General features: G+C 67.8%; 2 protein-coding genes across 2 annotated transcripts; both read right to left on the reverse strand.

Annotated features, from left to right (window-relative positions):
- Positions 1 to 1,265: 1,265 nt before the first annotated feature.
- On the reverse strand, positions 1,266 to 5,978 carry SARS1 (seryl-tRNA synthetase 1; the record flags this gene model as incomplete). The annotated part of the gene is made up of 11 exons (XM_079546329.1): positions 1,266 to 1,423; positions 1,530 to 1,659; positions 1,747 to 1,904; positions 2,415 to 2,544; positions 2,616 to 2,837; positions 3,337 to 3,492; positions 3,575 to 3,718; positions 4,268 to 4,426; positions 4,945 to 5,025; positions 5,129 to 5,195; positions 5,839 to 5,978. The coding sequence occupies 11 exons, from the start codon at positions 5,976 to 5,978 to the stop codon at positions 1,266 to 1,268; spliced, it is 1,545 nt and encodes a 514-aa protein (XP_079402455.1).
- Positions 5,979 to 7,568: 1,590 nt separating this feature from the next.
- Positions 7,569 to 16,479, reverse strand: ELAPOR1 (endosome-lysosome associated apoptosis and autophagy regulator 1; the record flags this gene model as incomplete). Its single annotated transcript, XM_079546371.1, has 22 exons — positions 16,171 to 16,479; positions 14,190 to 14,310; positions 13,774 to 13,966; positions 12,923 to 13,070; positions 12,770 to 12,850; positions 12,422 to 12,527; positions 12,205 to 12,354; positions 12,004 to 12,092; positions 11,727 to 11,904; positions 11,522 to 11,650; positions 11,358 to 11,448; positions 11,178 to 11,283; positions 10,967 to 11,104; positions 10,621 to 10,872; positions 10,158 to 10,331; positions 9,483 to 9,660; positions 9,310 to 9,406; positions 9,131 to 9,232; positions 8,693 to 8,819; positions 8,435 to 8,613; positions 8,179 to 8,344; positions 7,569 to 7,637 (listed from the first exon to the last, which is right to left on the reverse strand). Exons 1-22 carry the CDS (start codon positions 16,285 to 16,287, stop codon positions 7,569 to 7,571), a joined length of 2,991 nt encoding a protein of 996 aa, XP_079402497.1. The 5' UTR covers positions 16,288 to 16,479.
- Between the last annotated feature and the right edge of the window lie 1,106 nt (positions 16,480 to 17,585).

A 17,585-nucleotide genomic window follows, 5' to 3' on the forward strand; every position in this document is an offset into this window, starting at 1 on the left:
GCACGCGGGCGCGCGGGCGCGCGAATGCGCGAGGCGCGATCCGCGGGCACGCGCGTGCACAATACAGCCGCCGTGTGCGCCAGCACGGACGTGCAGACGCGGTCGCCCGGCTGCGCGGCGCGCGGGTTGCACGGACGTGCACACACACGAACGCTCACCCACGCAGGGGTGCGGGCACACGCACACGCACACGCACGTCCCACGCGCATTGCACACGTGCGCACACGCTCTCGGCCCGCAGGCGCGCCTTGCATGCAGCTGCGGGACCCCGACAGAGCCGGGACCGGGATGGAGCGGGACGTGGGGACAGCGGGACAAACTGGGACAAACTGGGGGAGCACGGGAGGCACCGGGCGCTGCGGAGCAACGGGAACGCTGGGACGGTGGGGTGGAGGGGGGTTCTGGGGGCCGAGGGACCGCCGGGAGCAGCGCGGAGCCGCTCCCCGGCTCTCGGAACGGGTCGGGCGGGGACAGCGGAGCCGCCCGGGGACCCCCAGCCCGCGCCCGGTGACTCAGCGGCGCGCCCCGCCCTGCCCGGGGGCTCCCGGTGCCCTTCAAAGGCGATGCGCGGCCGGGGCGGGCAGAACCGGCCGGGCGGGGTGCTGCGGGGCTGGGGGGGCCGACGCCGGGCCGCCCCCCACACCTTTCCCGTGGGCGCAGCCCCGAGTTTCCCACGCGCGACGCGCAGCCGCCTCCAGTGGGTGGCACGGGCCCCCCGTTGTCCCACCGCCGGGAAACTGAGGCACGCTGCCCCCCCGCCTCCCCCCACTCGCTGCCCACCGCCGCGGGGGTCCCGGCAGCAGCTGGGCGAGGGGGGCCCCGGCCCCTCGTTGAATTACAAATGCGATCGGCCTTTGTCTGAGCCATTGTGTGGGGTCGGCGGCGGCCCCCGCGCCCAGCTGCTGCCATCGGAGGCGCAGAAACGGAGCGGGGCCAGGGCCGCCCCCGCGGGGCTGCAAAATCCCCCACCTCCAAAGCAACGACCGAGCCCCCGCGGGAGGACACGCAGCCCCACGCGCGGCTCAGCAGCTTTCTTTGCTTTATTGAGTTGAGGGAAGGAAGGTTTCCGCCCCTGCCATGAGCCCGCCATGCAGTGACCCCGCCGGGGAGGCGGGGGGGCCGGAGCCGCACTTTGGGCCGGAGCCCCACGACTGTCAGTTCTTTGCCCTGTGGTGCCGCAGGGCCGGGTGGAGACCGGGCAGCTCCCGCCCCAGACTCGACCCGAAGCGAAGGAGGCGGCGCAGAGCCCGGCGGAGCCGAAGGACTCAGGCGCTGCTGACGCCCATGTTCTGCATCTGCTCCTCCAGCACCCGCTCCCCGCCCGCAGCCTTTTTCCTGCCGCCTTCCTGCTGCTTCTTTTGCTTCTTGGAGAGCTCCTGCTCGATGGGGGCCGGCTTCACAAAGCGGATGATCTGCCGGAGGTCTGCGGGAAGGACAGAAGGAACGGATTGCAGCCCGCGGGGCTCTCCTGGCCCCGCAGCCCCCCACCCCAGAGGCACAGGGGGGCCCGGCAGCGTGCAGGGCGCTACCTGGGGGCATGAAGTCCCGCAGCCTCTCGGGGACGACGATGCCCTCCTCGGTCTGGTAGTTCTCCAGGATGGCGCAGATGGTTCGGGTGGTGGCACACATCGTGGCGTTGAGCATGTGCACAAACTCCACCTGAGGCAGGTGGATGCGTCAAGGGGTGACATGGGGCAACAGCAAATGGGGAACGGGGAACACGACCGCCCAGCCCCACACCCTCACCTTGTCCATCATCTTCTTGGTCTGCCCGAAGCGGATGCGCAAGCGGCGCGCCTGGTAGTCGGTGCAGTTGGAGCAGGACACGAGCTCACGGAACGCTCCTGAGCCTGGGAACCAAGCCTCCAAGTCCAGCTTCTTGCTGGCAGCGTGGTTCAGGGCGCCTGGTGGGCAGCAGGGCAGCGGTTAGGGGCTGCAGCCACAACGCACCCCACTGTGGGATGCAGCCAGGGGTCAAAGCCCACAAAGTGACCTCAGCGCAGTGCTGGGTGGGAGGCAGCGCTCCTGCCTGGCAGAGCAGAGGACGGAAGGAACCTCAGCGGGGGCACATCTTCAAACAGGAGCCACTTGGGCTGCCCCTCTCTTCCAGAGGCACAGTGGGGATGGGGCAGATGGGTGCCCCACAGCGTGTGCCTGTCCTGGTGTCCCCTTCCCACAGCTGAGGTGCCACCCCCCCCTCGGCAGGTCTGGGGATGCACAGCGTGGGAACGTGAGCCAGCAGTGCTCTGGGACAAAGGAAGCGGAGCTGGGAAGTGGGTCAGGGTCACGGTGACACCCGAGGTGCTGGCAGAGGTGCCAGGCTCCTCCCAGACCAGCGCAGCATGGAAACAAGGGGAAGAAGCCCCCACCCCAAAAGCTGGCACCCCACGCGGCCCTGCAGTGCAGACCCCTACCCGAAACGATGTTGACGATGTGGTAGGGGATGCCCAGGGACTGGTAGAACTCCTCGGCCGTGGCGATCATCTCATCAAACATCTCCCATGACTTGTTGTCGTGCGGGGAAGCGTAGACGAACTGCTCGATCTGCAGAGATCCCCCACGTCGGCTCCATCCCAGCCCCAAACCCCACACGCCGCCCCCCAGCCACCCCTCACCTTCTCAAACTGGTGCACACGGAAGATGCCGCGCGTGTCGCGGCCGTGCGAGCCGACCTCCTGGCGGAAGCAGGTAGACAGCCCTGCATATTTGATGGGCAGATCCTCCGGCTTCAGCCACTCGTCGCGGTGCAGGGCGGCGATGGGCTGCTCGGAGGTGGCAATGAGGTACTTCTCATCGATGGAGCTGTCCTCGGCCTTCTCGCTGCCTTTGCCGATCACCTGGGGAACAGGAGGGGACCGTGGGCTTGGGAAAGAGACAGCGCCCTCCTTTCCCAGCTGTTCTCACACAACCCACAGCCCTGACAGATGCTGCTGGTGGCGGCACGGACACCCAGCCCCCTGACAGCAACGTTTTCCAGGAGCGGTGCTGAGAGGAGAACGGGGCGGCTGCAAAGTGGGTCGCAAGAAGGGGAGCAGCTGCCGTTTGCTGGCCTCCTTTCAGGGCCTTGATGGCCTCCTGCCAGCTCCTGACAACCAGGCTGGGGACCAGAGCCGTCTCCGTCACCACATCGCCGTGACAACCGGCTGCGTTGGCTGCGGACCGCCAAGCCTTCCTCAGAGCAAAGCAGACCCAGAGCCTTGCTGGGTAAGTGGATGGCAGCCGGCTGCCCCCCGGCAGGGGGAGGCACACGGCGTGGGCTGGGCGGGACGGTTGGACCCTGAGGGGCCACGGGTGCCAGGCGGCGAGACACAGAGAGCCAGCGGGCATCGGGCTCACCTTGTAGAGCTCCTCGTCAAACTGGCTGAGCTGGGCCACCTCCTGCATCACCTCCTTCCGCATGAAGAAGGGCGTGTAGACGGGAGTGTAGCCCTTGGCACGGAGGCTCTGCAGGGCGTACTGGATCAGGGCCTGCTCCAGGAACACCAGGGGACCCTGCGGGATGGGGGAAGCCACGGCTGGTCACACACACCCTGCTGTGACGTCCCCACGGAGCACCGGGCTGCAGGGCTCTCACCTTCAAGAAGTAGCCCCGGCTTCCCGCGACAACGGCCCCCTTCTCTCCCTCGTAACCATCCACCATCACCACCAGGTCCACGTGGGAATACTTCTTCCTGCAGCTGCAGTCCCCCCAGATCCGCTCCACCTTGTTGTCTGCATCCTGTGCACAGAGGAAGGGGAGAACGCTTCACATCTCCTCCCCGGGGCCGCGGTGACATCAGTGCGTTCCCCACCGGGCAGTTTGGGAACACGACCCCCGGTCGCCTCCCTCCCCCTCCCCCCCAGCCCCACACAGGGGCCCCATCGCGGCCCAGGCTTTGCCATCCGGCAGCGACCAAACAGAGCCTGGAACCCCAGTGCTGATCCCTGCTGGTCACTCATTGTGCGGCCGCTTGGCAGCTGGCCCGGCCCGATTGTGTTCCTCCAGCAAAATATTCCTGCTGGATGAATGGGGGCAGCGAAGGGAGATCCCAGCCCCCGGCCCGCTGTGAATTTCCCATGTATGGCCCGAACAATGCGCTGTCTGAGCTGCTCTTTGTGCGCTCCCAGCAGGAAACGCTGTCTTGTCATGCAGATTTCATTCACCTCCAGCAGATCTGGGGGGGGCGCACGGCCCCACAGCAGCGTCCCGCTTTGACGAACCAGCTCGGCCAGCCTGGGGCAGCCCCGCAGCCCCCAAACCGCGCACGGTGCCGGGCTCCATCCCTACCTCGTCGTTGCTGATGGGCACCGAGGGGTGCAGGAGGTTCCCGATCTCCCGGAGGCTCTCGAAGCGTTCTGCCTCCAGCCTGACGCGCTCCGCATCGCACTTCAGGATGGCTTCGTCGATGAGGAGACGGACCTTCTTGATCTGGGACACCTGCAGCCCCTGCACAGGGAGAAAAGCCGCGGAGGAGAGGGGGCTGAGCGCAGTCAATCACCCTGCCCTGACATCCACGGCCTCCGGAGTGAAACCCGCGGGCTGAGCGCATCAAACAACAGCCAGAGAGGACAAAGCCCCGACATCGGTCAGGCTCCGAAAAGCCCCGGGTGAGGCACGGCGTCACGCAGCGCCTGGCAGCCACAACGGGGAGCAGTCAGCTCCCATGGCAGCAAAAGCCGACCAGCGTCACGCTCATTAAACAGCGTGCTTAATGAAGGGGGAAGGCGAGCGGGCAGTGAGGGAGGGCCTCCAGGGAACAGCAGCTACTGAGGCTGCTCGGATCCCCCCGTAACCGCAGGTCGGGTCGCTGACCGGCGCTGCTGCACAGCGCTGCTGGCCTCCAGATGAATGACAGCGGGAAAAAGCCGGCTTAGGACCGGGAGAAATGGGGATCCCCGCTATGGGGCTGCAGGCAGTGCTGGGGATCCATACGAGCCGTGGGGGGGAGGTGGGGTCGGACTCACCCCGAGGACATCAGCTGTCAGCTCATCCAGGTTCTGCGCGCTCTCTGGCACGGACTCATCGCTCCCTACGGGCTCCTTCTTCTGCAGCACGAGGGAAGAGAAACCCCGCCAGGGTTTAAAGACCCGAACAAGAAGGTAAAAGCATCCTTTAACATTGCCGGGGAGAGGCTGGCGAGGCCCTCACCTTCATCTTATCACCGATGGTTTTGCTGCAAAGGTTCTTCAGCTTGTTCAAGTTATCAGCACGAAATCTGCCTGCGGGGGGGGGGGGGGGGGGGGGGGGGGCGTCAGTGGGGCACACGAGCGGGGCTGCAGCCAGGAGCTCCAGCACCAGAGCTTCCTTTAATGCCATTGCGAGCCGCGGGGTTGAACCCCTTTAAACCCAACGGGAGCAGCGCTGCACCACTCGGACCCCAAAATCCGGGGCCGTTGGGGGTCTGGGCGGGTCCAGAGATGCGGGGTGAGATTGGAGCACTCTGGTTTTGCTCAGCAAAGCGTGGCGGGGACAGGAGCCGCAATGAGGGGACGCACGCAGCTCCCTGTGGGTGACGCAGGGTTCGCTGCCCCCGGATCCCCGCAGGGCGGCACAGCGGGACGCACCAACAACACCGCGTGTCTGCAGGACGCGGGGCGGCTCCCGGGAGGGCAGAACGGCCACGGCATCACCCGGCGCCGGGCACGGGGCTGAGCCGGCACGGATTGCATCAGCCGGGAACGGACGGCGGCACGCGGGGCTCCGAAACACCGCCGCGGGGCTGCGCAGAGCCCGGCCCGGCCGTCCCCAACCCCGCGGGCTGCACCCCCCCCCCCCCCTCCGGCTTTAGGACCCCCCCCAACCCCGGGTCTCGGCTCAGCCCCAATAGGAGCGCGGCTCCCCGGGGGGGGCGGTCCCACGTACACCTCCGCCAGGCGCCGTCCGCCCGCACCAGCGCGTCCACCAGCGCCGGGTCTTTGAAGCGTTTCCGTTGCATCTCCCGCACGGCCGCGGGATCCCCGCCTTTGTCGGCACGGAACAGATCCAGGTCCAGCACCATGGCGGCGGCTCCGGAGCGCGGTGACAGCGACGGTTCCCGTGCCCGTGTCCGTTCCGCACTGCGCCTGCGCAGCGCCGCAGGGCGGGGCCTCCGCGGAGCAGCCGAGGGGGGGCGATGTGTGGGTAGAGCGCCGACAGCGCGCCGACAGCGCCCCCTGGTGGAGACGAGGCGGCGCTGCGTTGGGTCTGAGGGCCCCCGCGTGCGGCTGCCGGCGGGGCTCTGCGCGACCCCACGGGGGTAAAGGAGCCTTGTGGCATCCCTGTGGCGCACATGTGGCAAGCCAAGGACACCATCTATCACCCAATAGCATCCTCCCGGTAACCTCCAGCATCCCCCACAACATCCCCACGGCAGTGTGTGGCCCCCCATGGGGCTTTCATCATCCCTTATGGCATCTCTGTGGTCCCCCCATAGCATCACCAGCATCCCATGGCACCACATGGTACCTCAGGGTAACCCACAGCATCTGCAGGCTCCCTTATGGCAGCTCCATAGCATGGCCACGGCACAACGTGGCACCCCAGTGTACTTCATGGCATTCTCTTGGCCCTCTATGACTCCCCCATGGTGCTCAATAGCACCCAAGGGTGCCCCTATGACATCCCATAGGGCCATATGGCAATCCAAGGATGTCCTGCAACACTCCATAGCGTCCTCATGATGCTCCCTGGCATCCCTGTGGCACCCCATAGCATCTTCACAGTCCCCTATGGCATCCTCATGGTGTCCCGTGACATCACCACGGCATCCCATAGAACCATTACAGCACCCCATAGCAGTCTCACCACCCCATATGGCATCCCCAGAGCCTAGGGTGTTTCTTGGCGCCATATGGCAACCCGAGAACATCCTACAGCATCTCCATAGCTACTTCACGGCACCATATGGTGCTCCATAGCATTTGCAGAGTCCCCTGTGGTTTCCCCACTGAACCCCAGCTTTCCCCTGCCCGCTGCTGGGTGCCACACACCCCCCCCAGCACAGAACCACCACACCAGGCTCAGAAACATCACCTTTATTGCACAGCCAGGGCATGGGGGGCCGCCTGGTGCTGCCTAGAAAACGCTGAGATCGCTGTAAAAAGGGGGGGATGGAGCCATGGGGTGGGGGACACAGGGCACTGCTGTGGGGACAGCCGCAGGGGGACCCACTGTGGGGCAGCATCACCTCAATGGGTGCATCCTGGCAGGGGGAAAGGCAGCCTGGGGGGGAGTGGGGCTGGCATGGGGCTGTGGCACAGCTGGGACGGCATGGGGTGACACGGCGTGGGGGGACAGTGACGCGGTGTGACGTGGCCACCAGGTGTTCCCTGCCGTGCCCCAAGCGGAGCACGGGAGGCCAGCAGCTTTCACATGTGTGCGCACTCGTGCAACCCCCCCATGCACACTTCTGCCCCACACATGTGCCCCCAACACAACACATAGGGCTGCCCCCCCCCCCCCCCCACGTCCCCGTGCCGGGCTGGGGGTGCTCCTGACCCCCACGTCTGTATTTGGCATTTTTGGCTTTTCCCAAGGGTGGGTGGAGACAAAAGTGCCCCGGGGCTCTGTGGGTCCTTAAGGCCACGGGGTGGGGGGTGGGACGGCCCCCTCACAGCTCCAGGTCGGTGCCACCAGACGATGGCTTCAGGGGGACGGAGTCAAAGCCGTCTGGGGTGCGCTGCAGGGAATGGGGACAGAGGGATGAGGACACAAACAGGGGACACCCCTCCCTGTGGGACACCTCCTCCACGGGGCATCCATCCCCATAGGACATTGGTTATCCCCTCTGTAGGACACCTCAACCCCATGGGACCCTGCATCCCATGGGACATCCGCAGCTCCACGAGTCATCCTCATCCCCTAGGACCCTCAACCCTGTGGGACACCTCCAGCCCCTGCAACATCCCCATGGGAACCCCCACATCTCACGGGGGACGCCCCAATCTCACAGGGCACCCCAACCCTTGGGACTCCTCTGTGCCTTGGGTCAACCCCATGAGACTCCTCCATCTCCATCCCATGGACGAGCTCCTGGGACACCCCCATCCCTTGGGTCAATCTCATCCCCTTGGGTCAACATCACCCCCACGGGACACCTCCATCCCTTGGGTCAACCCCGTGACACACTTCCATCCATTGGGACAATCCCATCCATCGGGACGGCCCCGTGGAACGCCTCCATCCCTATAGGACCCCCCTGCTCCCGTTCCCACTCCCACCTTGGTGGCCAGGCAGCGGATCTTGCCCAGCAGGGACTTCTTGCTGGTGAAGATGAGCTCGTCCTCACCGTCCTCTCCCTCCATGATGGCACAGCTATCCGGTGCCGGCAGCTCGCTCTCCTTGGCCGCCGCGTTCAGCACCAGCCGTGAGTACTTGTACTCCAACCTGCAAACAACCCCCATAACCGCAACCTCCGCACAGGAACAACGGGCTGGGCTGGGGGGGGGGGAAGCAGGGGACGAGCCCCACACTCACTTTCGGTTCTTCTTCCAGAAGTAGGCGGCTAGAGCAGCCAGCAGCACGGCCACGCACGTCCCCACCGAGACGCCCACCTTCAGCCAGAACTCAGCGCTGCGGCACGGGCGGACCCGGGGGGGGGGCAGGCGCTGCCCCCCGTGGCACAGCCGCGGCTCCCGCCACACGTACGTGGTCCTCTGTGTGTGCCACCGGGGGGAGGTCAGGGCGGTGACATCGCGTCCCCGCTGTCCCCGTCGTCCCCGCACGCCGCCCTACCTGCACGCCGCCCTGGCACGCACCCACGATGGCACGGAAATGGTTGGCGGAGCAGCGCGGGCAGCCCTCGGCCGTCGCCCACAGGAGGTGGAAAGCGCAGCCGTCGCAGGTGCCTTCGGGGCATTTGCTGTGGGGGGGACACGCGGGTAGAGGGGTGGCTGTCCCCAAAGTGGGGTCCACAAACGTGCCGCCGCCCTCCCCGAGGCATTTCGTTTAGGGACGCGGTGGCGGCCGTCCCCAAAGTGCCCGGATTCGCCACCGTCCCCTCCACGGGTGGCACCACAGCGGGGCACGGAACACAGGGACGCGGTGGCGGCCGTCCCCAAAGCGAGGTCCTCGGGGACGGCACGCTCCCTGCGCTCGTGCACGGGGACGCCTGGAGACAGGGGACGCCCGGGGGCCGTGAGGGCGCCGCCGTTCCCCCGCGGCGGGACCCACCTGGGCACAGCCAGGCCGCCGGTGCCCGGCCGCAGCGGGTCGCAGCGCAGGCGGATGGTGGTGGCCCGGCCCCCGGCGCAGGACTGCGTCACCTCGCTGGACCTGCGGCGGCCAAAGGGAGTTCAGCGCATCCCCGGGATCCCCGCTCCGCCCCGCGTCCCACCCCAACCTCCGCCCACCTGAAGAAGAAAACGATGTCGGGCAGCTCGGGGCCGGCGGGGGGGAACAGCTCGGGGGGCGCGGCGACGCCGTCCAGCGCGGAGCTCACGGTGACGCCTGCGGTGGCGCTCAGGTGACGCGGGGGGACTCGGCACCCGCGGAGCGCCGGGACACGGAGGGGTTTGGGGCTCACCCAGCAGGCGGTCCGCCAGGCTGACGGGCTGCGAGGACACGGCGGCGCGGTGGCCGACGACATCAGACGGCACCACGATGGCCTGGCACACGTGGGACGTCACCACCCGGCCGGAGCCGCCCTCGTCGGGGAGCCGCGCGTCCGTCACGTTGTCCGTGCACGAGGCGGCCTTCCTGCCCTGCCGGCGGCACCGCGTCGGGGGGTGCGCAGCACTGCGTGTGTGTGAGTGTGAGCGCTGCCCAGTGTGAGGGTGAGGGTGTGTGAGTGTGTGTGAGAGTGAGAGTGAGTGTGAGAGCTGCTGAGTGTGAATGTGAGTGTGAGAATGTGAGTGTGTGAGTGTGAGAGTGTGAGTGCTGCTGCATCTGTGTGCAAGGTGCTGCCAGCCCTTTGTGCAAGGACTCGACACACGCGTGTTTGCACGACTGCACATCAGGCTCTATGGGCGCACACTTGTTTGCACGCACGTTTCCACCACTCCGTGTGAGTGAACACAAGCGCTCACCCAGCTGTGCACTCACACGTGGGTTTTACTGTGAGCTGTGTGCATGTCTGCATGCAAGATGCACAGGTGGCCATGAATGCGTGGCCGTGGGTTTGCACAACCACGTGTGTTTGCATGGCTGCACAGCCACGTGTTTGCACGACTACTCCGTGCCCCCCCCCCCCCCCACTCACGTGGTTGCCGCAGAGGCTGATGTTGAAGTGATGGAAGTATTTGAGGCCTTTGGAGGTGAAGCTGGGGCCGCTGGTGAAGGCGGTGCTGGCAGACAGAGCTGAGAAGTCGTAGTGCAGCGTGCGGCCGGGCAGCGCCAGGGAGAAGGTGCAGTCGCTGTAGCAGAGGGAGCGGATCTGCCCAGAGCGGGGGGCTGCTGTCACCCAACGGGGTCCCATCGTGCCACCCAGCCAGGGTGTTGTCACCCACGGGGACGTGCGGGGGGCTGCAGGGCGTCACCCATGTTGGACGCTCAGGGACAGCTGTCACCCATCAGGAGACGGTGCCACCCGTGTGGGATGTCAGAGGTTGGTGCCACCCCAGCGGGGGCAGCCAGGTGCCGTGTCCCCACTCCGCTCCCCACAACGCCACCCGTCAGGGATGCCCGACAGCCCCCCTTAACCCCAGGAACGTGGGGATGCTCACCTGGTTGCTGCGGGTGCCGGGGCCGCAGGGCTGGCAGGCGGGGGGGCCGTCAGGTGGGCGTCCCCGCAGGAAGGTGCCGGGGGGACAGGGCTGGCAGGAGCCGGTGCTGTGGTCCAGGGTGTGCCCGGGGGGGCAGGGGGCGCAGGGCCCCCCAGTGCTGGCACAGCGGCGGCAGAAGGAAGCCACCCCCCCCAGCACGTTGGTGACGTTGACGGAGTAGAGCTTGGCCACATCACTGGTGTAACGCCGGCCCTGGAGAGGCGGTCAGCATCATCTGGTGCTGGGTGGGGGATGGAAGGGGAGGGGGGGGTGATGCTGCTGTCCCCATCCCTGTGCCCCCACTCACCGCCTCGCGGTACCGCGTGCGCTGGAAGGCCCACGTGAAGCTGGTGGTGGCGTTTTTCTCCACCACGTAAGTGTAGGACTGCTTCCCCCGGGGCCCCGTCCACGTCTCCACCGGCGTGTTGGTGCGTGAGTTGATGCCCTGTGAGGGACGGCAGGGGGAACATTCCTCGATGCCCCCCCGCCCCGGCCACCCCCCCCCCGCCACCACTCACCACCATGAAGTACAGCTCACAGCTGACGCTGCAGACCGTCTCGAAGACGAAGGTGATCCGCGCCACCTCCTTGCCGTCCCCATCCTCCAGCGCCGGCTGTGGGGGGCTGGGGACACGGGGACGGTGGGGACATGGCTGCGGGGGTGGCACCGCCTCCCTGGGGACGCGGCAGGCGCTCACCTGAAGCCGGGCACCAGCAGCGTCAGGATCATGAAGTCGTTGTCGGAGGCTCCCGCCGCTGTGTAGATGTAATCCCCGGCCACCTCCCAGCCTGCAGGGACACGGGGACAGCTCGGTGACATCCCCTGCGCCGCGGGGACGGGGAGGGGACGGCGTGGCGGTACCTGCCATCCCCTTGTACTCGAAGTTGACGCCGCTGAGCACGGTGGTCTCCATGTTCGGGGGCAGCACGTTCCACCACTTGTACTCCAGCCCCAGCACCGGCTCGGTGCCGGCCGGGCAGCGAACACAGCCTGGGGACAGCGAGGACATCAGGGAAGGCACCCACAGGACCTCGGGGTGCCCACCTCCCAACGGGGTTCTCCTTACCAGAGCCGTTGGAGTAGGAGCCGTAAGGACAGGGCTCACAGGAGCTGCCGTTGCTTTTGTAGAAGCCGGGGTTGCAGGGGGGGCAGCGGGTCTTCAGCCCCGAGGGGGGCAGCTGGGCAGCGCGGGGCAGCACTTCGCTGCAGATCTTCGGCTCTGCCCACTTGAACATCAGCTGCGTCTGCGCAGGGACACGGGGTGAGCAGCACCGGGATGGGACGCGGGGGCAGCGCAGTGGGTCAGGGCTGCAGGTGGGGAGGGGGAGGTGGGGGGTCTGTACCTCCCCGTTGGCATCGCACGCCGTGTGTGTGTAGAAATAATCCTTGTCAGTGCAGGGCGGGCGCACCTTGCAGGATGCTGAGCCGGGCTCTGCGAGCGGTGGTGGCAGTGAGGTCTCCGGGTGGCACCCAGGGGTGTCCCCACGGCCCCAGTCGGAGCATCCCGGGCTGCAGGGTCGGGGTGTCCCCCCTTTTCTTCTCACCTGCATAGGCGGTGGGCTCGCAGGGCTGGCAGGCAGTGGCCCCTTTGCTGGAGAAGCTGTTGGCAGGGCACAGCTGGCAGGAGGAGGAGCCGGCGGCGGCGGCGAAGGTGCCGGGTTTGCAGGGGAAGCACTCGGAGGTGTAGGCGACCCCTGGCAGCGGGACGGCGCTCAGGGGTGGGGGGCTGTGGGGAGCCCATCCCTGCGCCCACCCACCTACCTGTGATCCCGATGTTCCGCACCAGCACGGGCTTGGGGACCTTGGACCAGACGGAGAACGCCGTGGTCCTCCAGTAGAGCACGTTGTTACCACGGCTCAGCTCCACCTGCACGGCACAGGGCGCGGGGGGTCCCAGGGAGGGGTCAGCACCCAGCACCCACCGCTGTGCGCCACCACCCTCCCCTCTGCGCCCTCAGAGTGCAGCTCCTTGTGCTGGGGCGACAAATGGCCCGGAAGGGGATGAGGGAGGGCTGCGGTGGGGAACCCTTCAGTGGGAGCCATGCTGTGGGATCCCCAAGGCGCTCCCAAGGACCCCCCCACCCCGTGCCACCCCATCCCTGTGCTCACGCTGTGGAACTCCCAGCCCTTCTCCGTGGTGCGCATCCAACGCGACTCCTCCACCGTGGGCTGGCACTGGTCGTTCTGCACCTATGGGGACGGGGACAGCATCGGCACACGGTCACCCCTCCGGCATCCCCAGGACCCCCACCCCGTGCTTACAAAGAACTCAAAGACGATGCTGCTGTCGGGGTAGATGTACTCAAAGGAGACGGTGCCCGACTGCTTCAGGCTGACGGCGTACATCAGCGTGGCCGTGCACTCGTCCGTGTTGGAGGCGATGTAGTCCCCCAGCGGCACCCACGTGGACCTGAGGTGGGGGCACAGAGTGGCACAGGGGCACACGAGGGGACGTGGGCTCTGCCGTGAGGCATTTTAGGGTCTGAATCCCTCTGTAGTGGGTCACAGTGAAAAGGACAGTTTGGACAGGTGGGACAGTCCCAATGGCGGCACAGGGATGCAAGATGTGACACAGGGCGTGGGGACACCACGGGAACCTTGGGGACAGGTGGGTGGTGCTGTTGTTACACTTGCTGGGGAGGGAATGAGTTCAGGGCTGCTCAAAAGGGGCTGGAGAAACCCAGCCTGGGTGCTGTGGAGGACGCAGGGGACGTCCCAGCATGGGGACAACGGAGCACCCTGTGCCGGCACGATGCTGCCAAGCGGGGCGAGAGGCGGGTGGGCTCCTGCAGCACTGGGAGTGCAGCTGCATAATTAAAGGCAGCTGGAAGTAGGTTACATTTGCAAGCTGCACCGCCGCTGCAACGCGTGCTGCCGGCACGGCGGGGCCCGACGGCTGCCACCAGAGCTGATCAAAGGGCCGCGGTGCAAAACAAAGGCGCCGGCTCTGCTGCAGCACCGGCAAGAGCTACGGGTGGGAGATCCCTCTGCGATGGGCTGAGGGGGCTGCTGGGGGGACGCCCTTCTTCATCGAGGCTCCCAGGGACGGGCAGGGAGGGAGCAGGGGCGATTCTCCACGCATGGACGCGCTGTGACACCCCAGGGCCACTCACGTGGTGCAGTTCTCCACCACATCGCTGAAGCCGTCGTCCAGCTCCAGGTTGGCGGCGACGTTGGCGAAGCCGTGGGGCAGCTCGTCCCACTCGTCGAATCGCACTCCGGTGCCCAGGGAGTAGGTGCCCTCGGCACAGGGCTTGCACGCCTGCGCCTTCATGTCGAGGAACTCGCCCGCCTTGCAGGAGAAAGCTGCCCACGTGCAGGGGGGGCCATCAGCGCTGCCCCCTCCCACCACCGGCTCTGCCACCAGGACCCCCCCTTCCTTCCCCCCCGTCCTGTGCAGGGTGCTGCCGTGCTGCTGAGCACCGCGCTCGTTCGACGCCTTTGACAGCGTCGCGCTGCCCCCAGGATTAGGAAAAGTCACCTTTACCCCATTGAAACCCCCCCAGCCACCCCCGCACCCCAACCTTACAGCACTCGGTGCCCTTGACGGGGTCCGGCAGCCCGGTGCAGAGTCCCGGTGTGTGGGGCACCGCCACCCTCCACCGCGCGCCCGCGCTGTCGCACGCTGTGTACTCGTAGTGGTACTCAGACTGCAAGAGAGAACGCGTGGAGGGCTGAGACCCCACGGGGCCGGGACCCCCAGGGAGCTCAGCTGCCACTGTGGTGATACGGGGGTTCTTTTGGCCACGGCACCGAGCGTGCAGTGGAACACACTTAGGGACGAGGCTGATGGGGGCCGGGTTAGGGAGGGTGGCACCCCCCCATCCTGGTATCTACCCTACAGGGAGCTAAAACCCATGGTGAGCTATGAGGGCGCAGGCACAACCCCAGCAGACAGCACACCCCTTCTGTGGGCACCGCAGGGACAGAGTGCCGTTGAGGTGCTTCAGGCAAACCAGCAGAGACCCCGGCGATTGGGGCAGCCGACCCCGTTGGCCGCGGCACGCGTTGCTCATTAAACACAGTGCCGGATGCGCCGTCCTGCTGGGAGCCACCCAGGCTGTGCCGTGCGATGGGACGGCGATGGGGACAGGTGGCACCTGCAGGGCGGGCGCGTGAGGCTGCAGAGCACAGCGCTGCTGATCGCAGCTCTCCGTGCTGCCATCTGTCCCCGCTCCGGGGCTCGCTCAAGGCCGGGCGGAGGCGATGCTGGGGACGGGAAGCACCCGAGGCTCTGTCCCCATGGCCACCGCGGCACCGCAGCCTCCCCGGAGCACAGAGCTGTGGCTGATGCGGGTTCGCTCGAAAACAAAGCTTTGATGTTTGCCATCAGCTCCATGCGGTGGCGGTGCGGGCTGGGGGGGGAACGCGTGGAGACACCCCACCCCCCCCAGCCCCCTGCGTTGGGTGCAGTGCTGCAGGGGTGGGTCTTGGGGACGCGGGGGTCCCTGTGGAACAAAGAACAAATCCCCGGCACACAGCCTCCCACCTGCTCCGCGCTCACCAGGGTGTGCAAGGCGGTGATTCCTCCTTCCCAAACTTGGAGGAGCCGCCGGCAGATGGGAATCACCCACTGCGCGCCGCCTAAAGCCACCTCCATTGACCCCGGGGCGACGCGGACCTCGGGTGCGTCCCAGCAAGCGATAGGGATGGGGGCAGCGGACGAGGGACCTGGGAGCAGCCCCCCCAACCCCCCCAACCCCGGCGCCAGCATCAGCGCAGCCCATTGTTTCCAGCTCTGGGCCGTGGAACGAAATAAATAAATAAATGAATTGGATCACGGGGGAAAAAAAAAAAAAATAATAATAAATAAAAATCTTAATGGCCCAGATGAAAAGCGGCCGCAGGGCGCGGGGGGGGGAGAAGAGGGGGGCGGGGGAGACACACGGAGTGGGGAGCGAGTGGGGCAGGAGAACCCCCTGAGGGTGCCTGGGTTTGCGGGCAGGCAGGGGCCAATTCGGGCTGTGAGGGATGGAGTCGGGGAGCTCGGTGACCCCCCCGGGAAGGCGCCATGCCCGCCCCCCCCTCCCTTCAGCCCCCGGCTCTCTCGGGCAGGACGCTCCGTGCCGCCCCAGTGAGATAAGAGCCGCGCTGCGCCCTGTGCCAGGCTGGGGAAGGCTCGCGGCGAGGGGACGCGCGTCCCGCTGCCACCGACCGAACCCACGGCACCGGGCAGAGCTGGAGACCCCCGGGGTGGGCAGAGAGGAGGGGACGGGCGAACCCCGAGTCCCCCAGCCCGGCGCTCTTCTCACGGTCCCCGCCGCTGTCACCGTTAACCGCTGTCCCGCCGGGGCTCGGGGTGGCGGACGCGGGGACGGAACACAGCGCAGCCCCCCACCGGGACCCCCAGCGGAGGCTGCTGACCCCGGACACGGCCCCACGGACTCGGCCGCGCGTGGGGCGCGGCGATAACCCCGCACCGCATCCCTCGGCGTGCGGCGCTCAGCTCCATCCCGACAGTACCGGCACCCCCCGGCCCCCCTCCCCGCTCCCGGTAACCTCCCCGGTACCTCCTTGCAGACGTGCAGCCGCTCTCCGACGCGGCACAGCCCTACGGCGACGGCGGCGGCCACGCACAGAGCCAACAGCGCCCGCCGGGCCCCGGTACCGGCACCAGCACCGGCCATGGCGCAGCGGCGGCGGCAGCGCTCGGCCCCGCGCGGGCACCGGCACCGGCACCGGCCCCGCGGTCCCGCCCCCCGCCAACGGCCCGGCCCGGCCCGCGCGCGCACCTGCCGCCACCTGCACCGCCCCCGCCCCGCCCCCGGGAAGCGCCCCCGGTACCGGCACCGGAAACGGCACAGGGCATCGCTTCCCGAGGATGGCACCGGGCATCATCCCCTGGAAACGACACCAGCACCCGAGCATCGCCCTCGGGGGCGGCACCGGGCGTCACCCCTTTGAAACGGTTTCGGCACCGGAACCGGCGCCGGGCAGCGCTCACCGGGACCATCGCCGTGACCCCGGCACCGGGCATCACCCCGAGAGCTGCACCCCTCCCCCTCCCCCCGCCGTGCCTCCCCGCCGCCCCCTCCCCCCCCGGCCCCGCCCCGCGGCGGTTCCTCGGCAACGCCGGCAGCACCGGACCCGCTATGGCAGGCGGCGGCGCGACCCCGCCGGCTCCCCCCCGGCCCTGGTGCCGTCTCCACGCCGCGGCCGCGCGGTGCAGCCGCGACCACCAGTGAGTGTCCGATGCGTTCCTCCCCCGCCCCGCTCCCGTTGCGGTGGCTCAGCCTCTACCTCCGTGCAGGGCCCCCCCACAGCCGGAACGGCCCCCGGAGCCGTGGCCGAGGAGCTGGGCGAGCCCCAAGAAGGAATCGGTGCATCGGATCCAGGGACGGATCGGTACGGCACCGGGACACCGGGCGGGGGGCACGGCTGCGTGTCACGGGTGGGGGGGGAGGAGTCAGCGGCCCAAGCTCGGGGGCAGCGGGACACGGCAGTAGGGGAGGGGCGGGGGGGGGGGCTGGCTGCGGCCTCACCGCACTGAGCCGCTGCCCCCTTCCCTCCCCTCCCCTCCCCCTGCAGAGTGCCCGCACAGCGCTGCCACCAACGGCGGTTACTCCCGGAAGGAGAACGGCGGCTTCTTCTGCCCGTAGGACCCCGCAATAAAGAGCGGAGCGGAGCCGGGCTGAGTGCGCGGCCGCGTGGTTGGGGGCGGCGGGCGGATCAGAATCGCCTGCGCTCAGGGGCCGGCCGGGGCCAGGCCTCGCCTATCTGATCGACTCATCCCGCCCGCCCGCCGCACAGCGCCCGCGGCTTCGCGGCTCCGTTCTTCTCATCTCGGCCGGGGCCGATCGAATAAGATCAATGTGTAGGGAGAGGGCGGCACGCGCTCACACCACGCACACAAACGCACACAAACGCACACAAACGCACACAAACGCACACAAACGCACACAAACGCACACAAACGCACACACAC

Source organism: Tetrao urogallus, assembly GCF_951394365.1.
Source record: "Tetrao urogallus genome assembly, chromosome: 24".
Lineage (NCBI taxonomy): Eukaryota > Metazoa > Chordata > Aves > Galliformes > Phasianidae > Tetrao > Tetrao urogallus.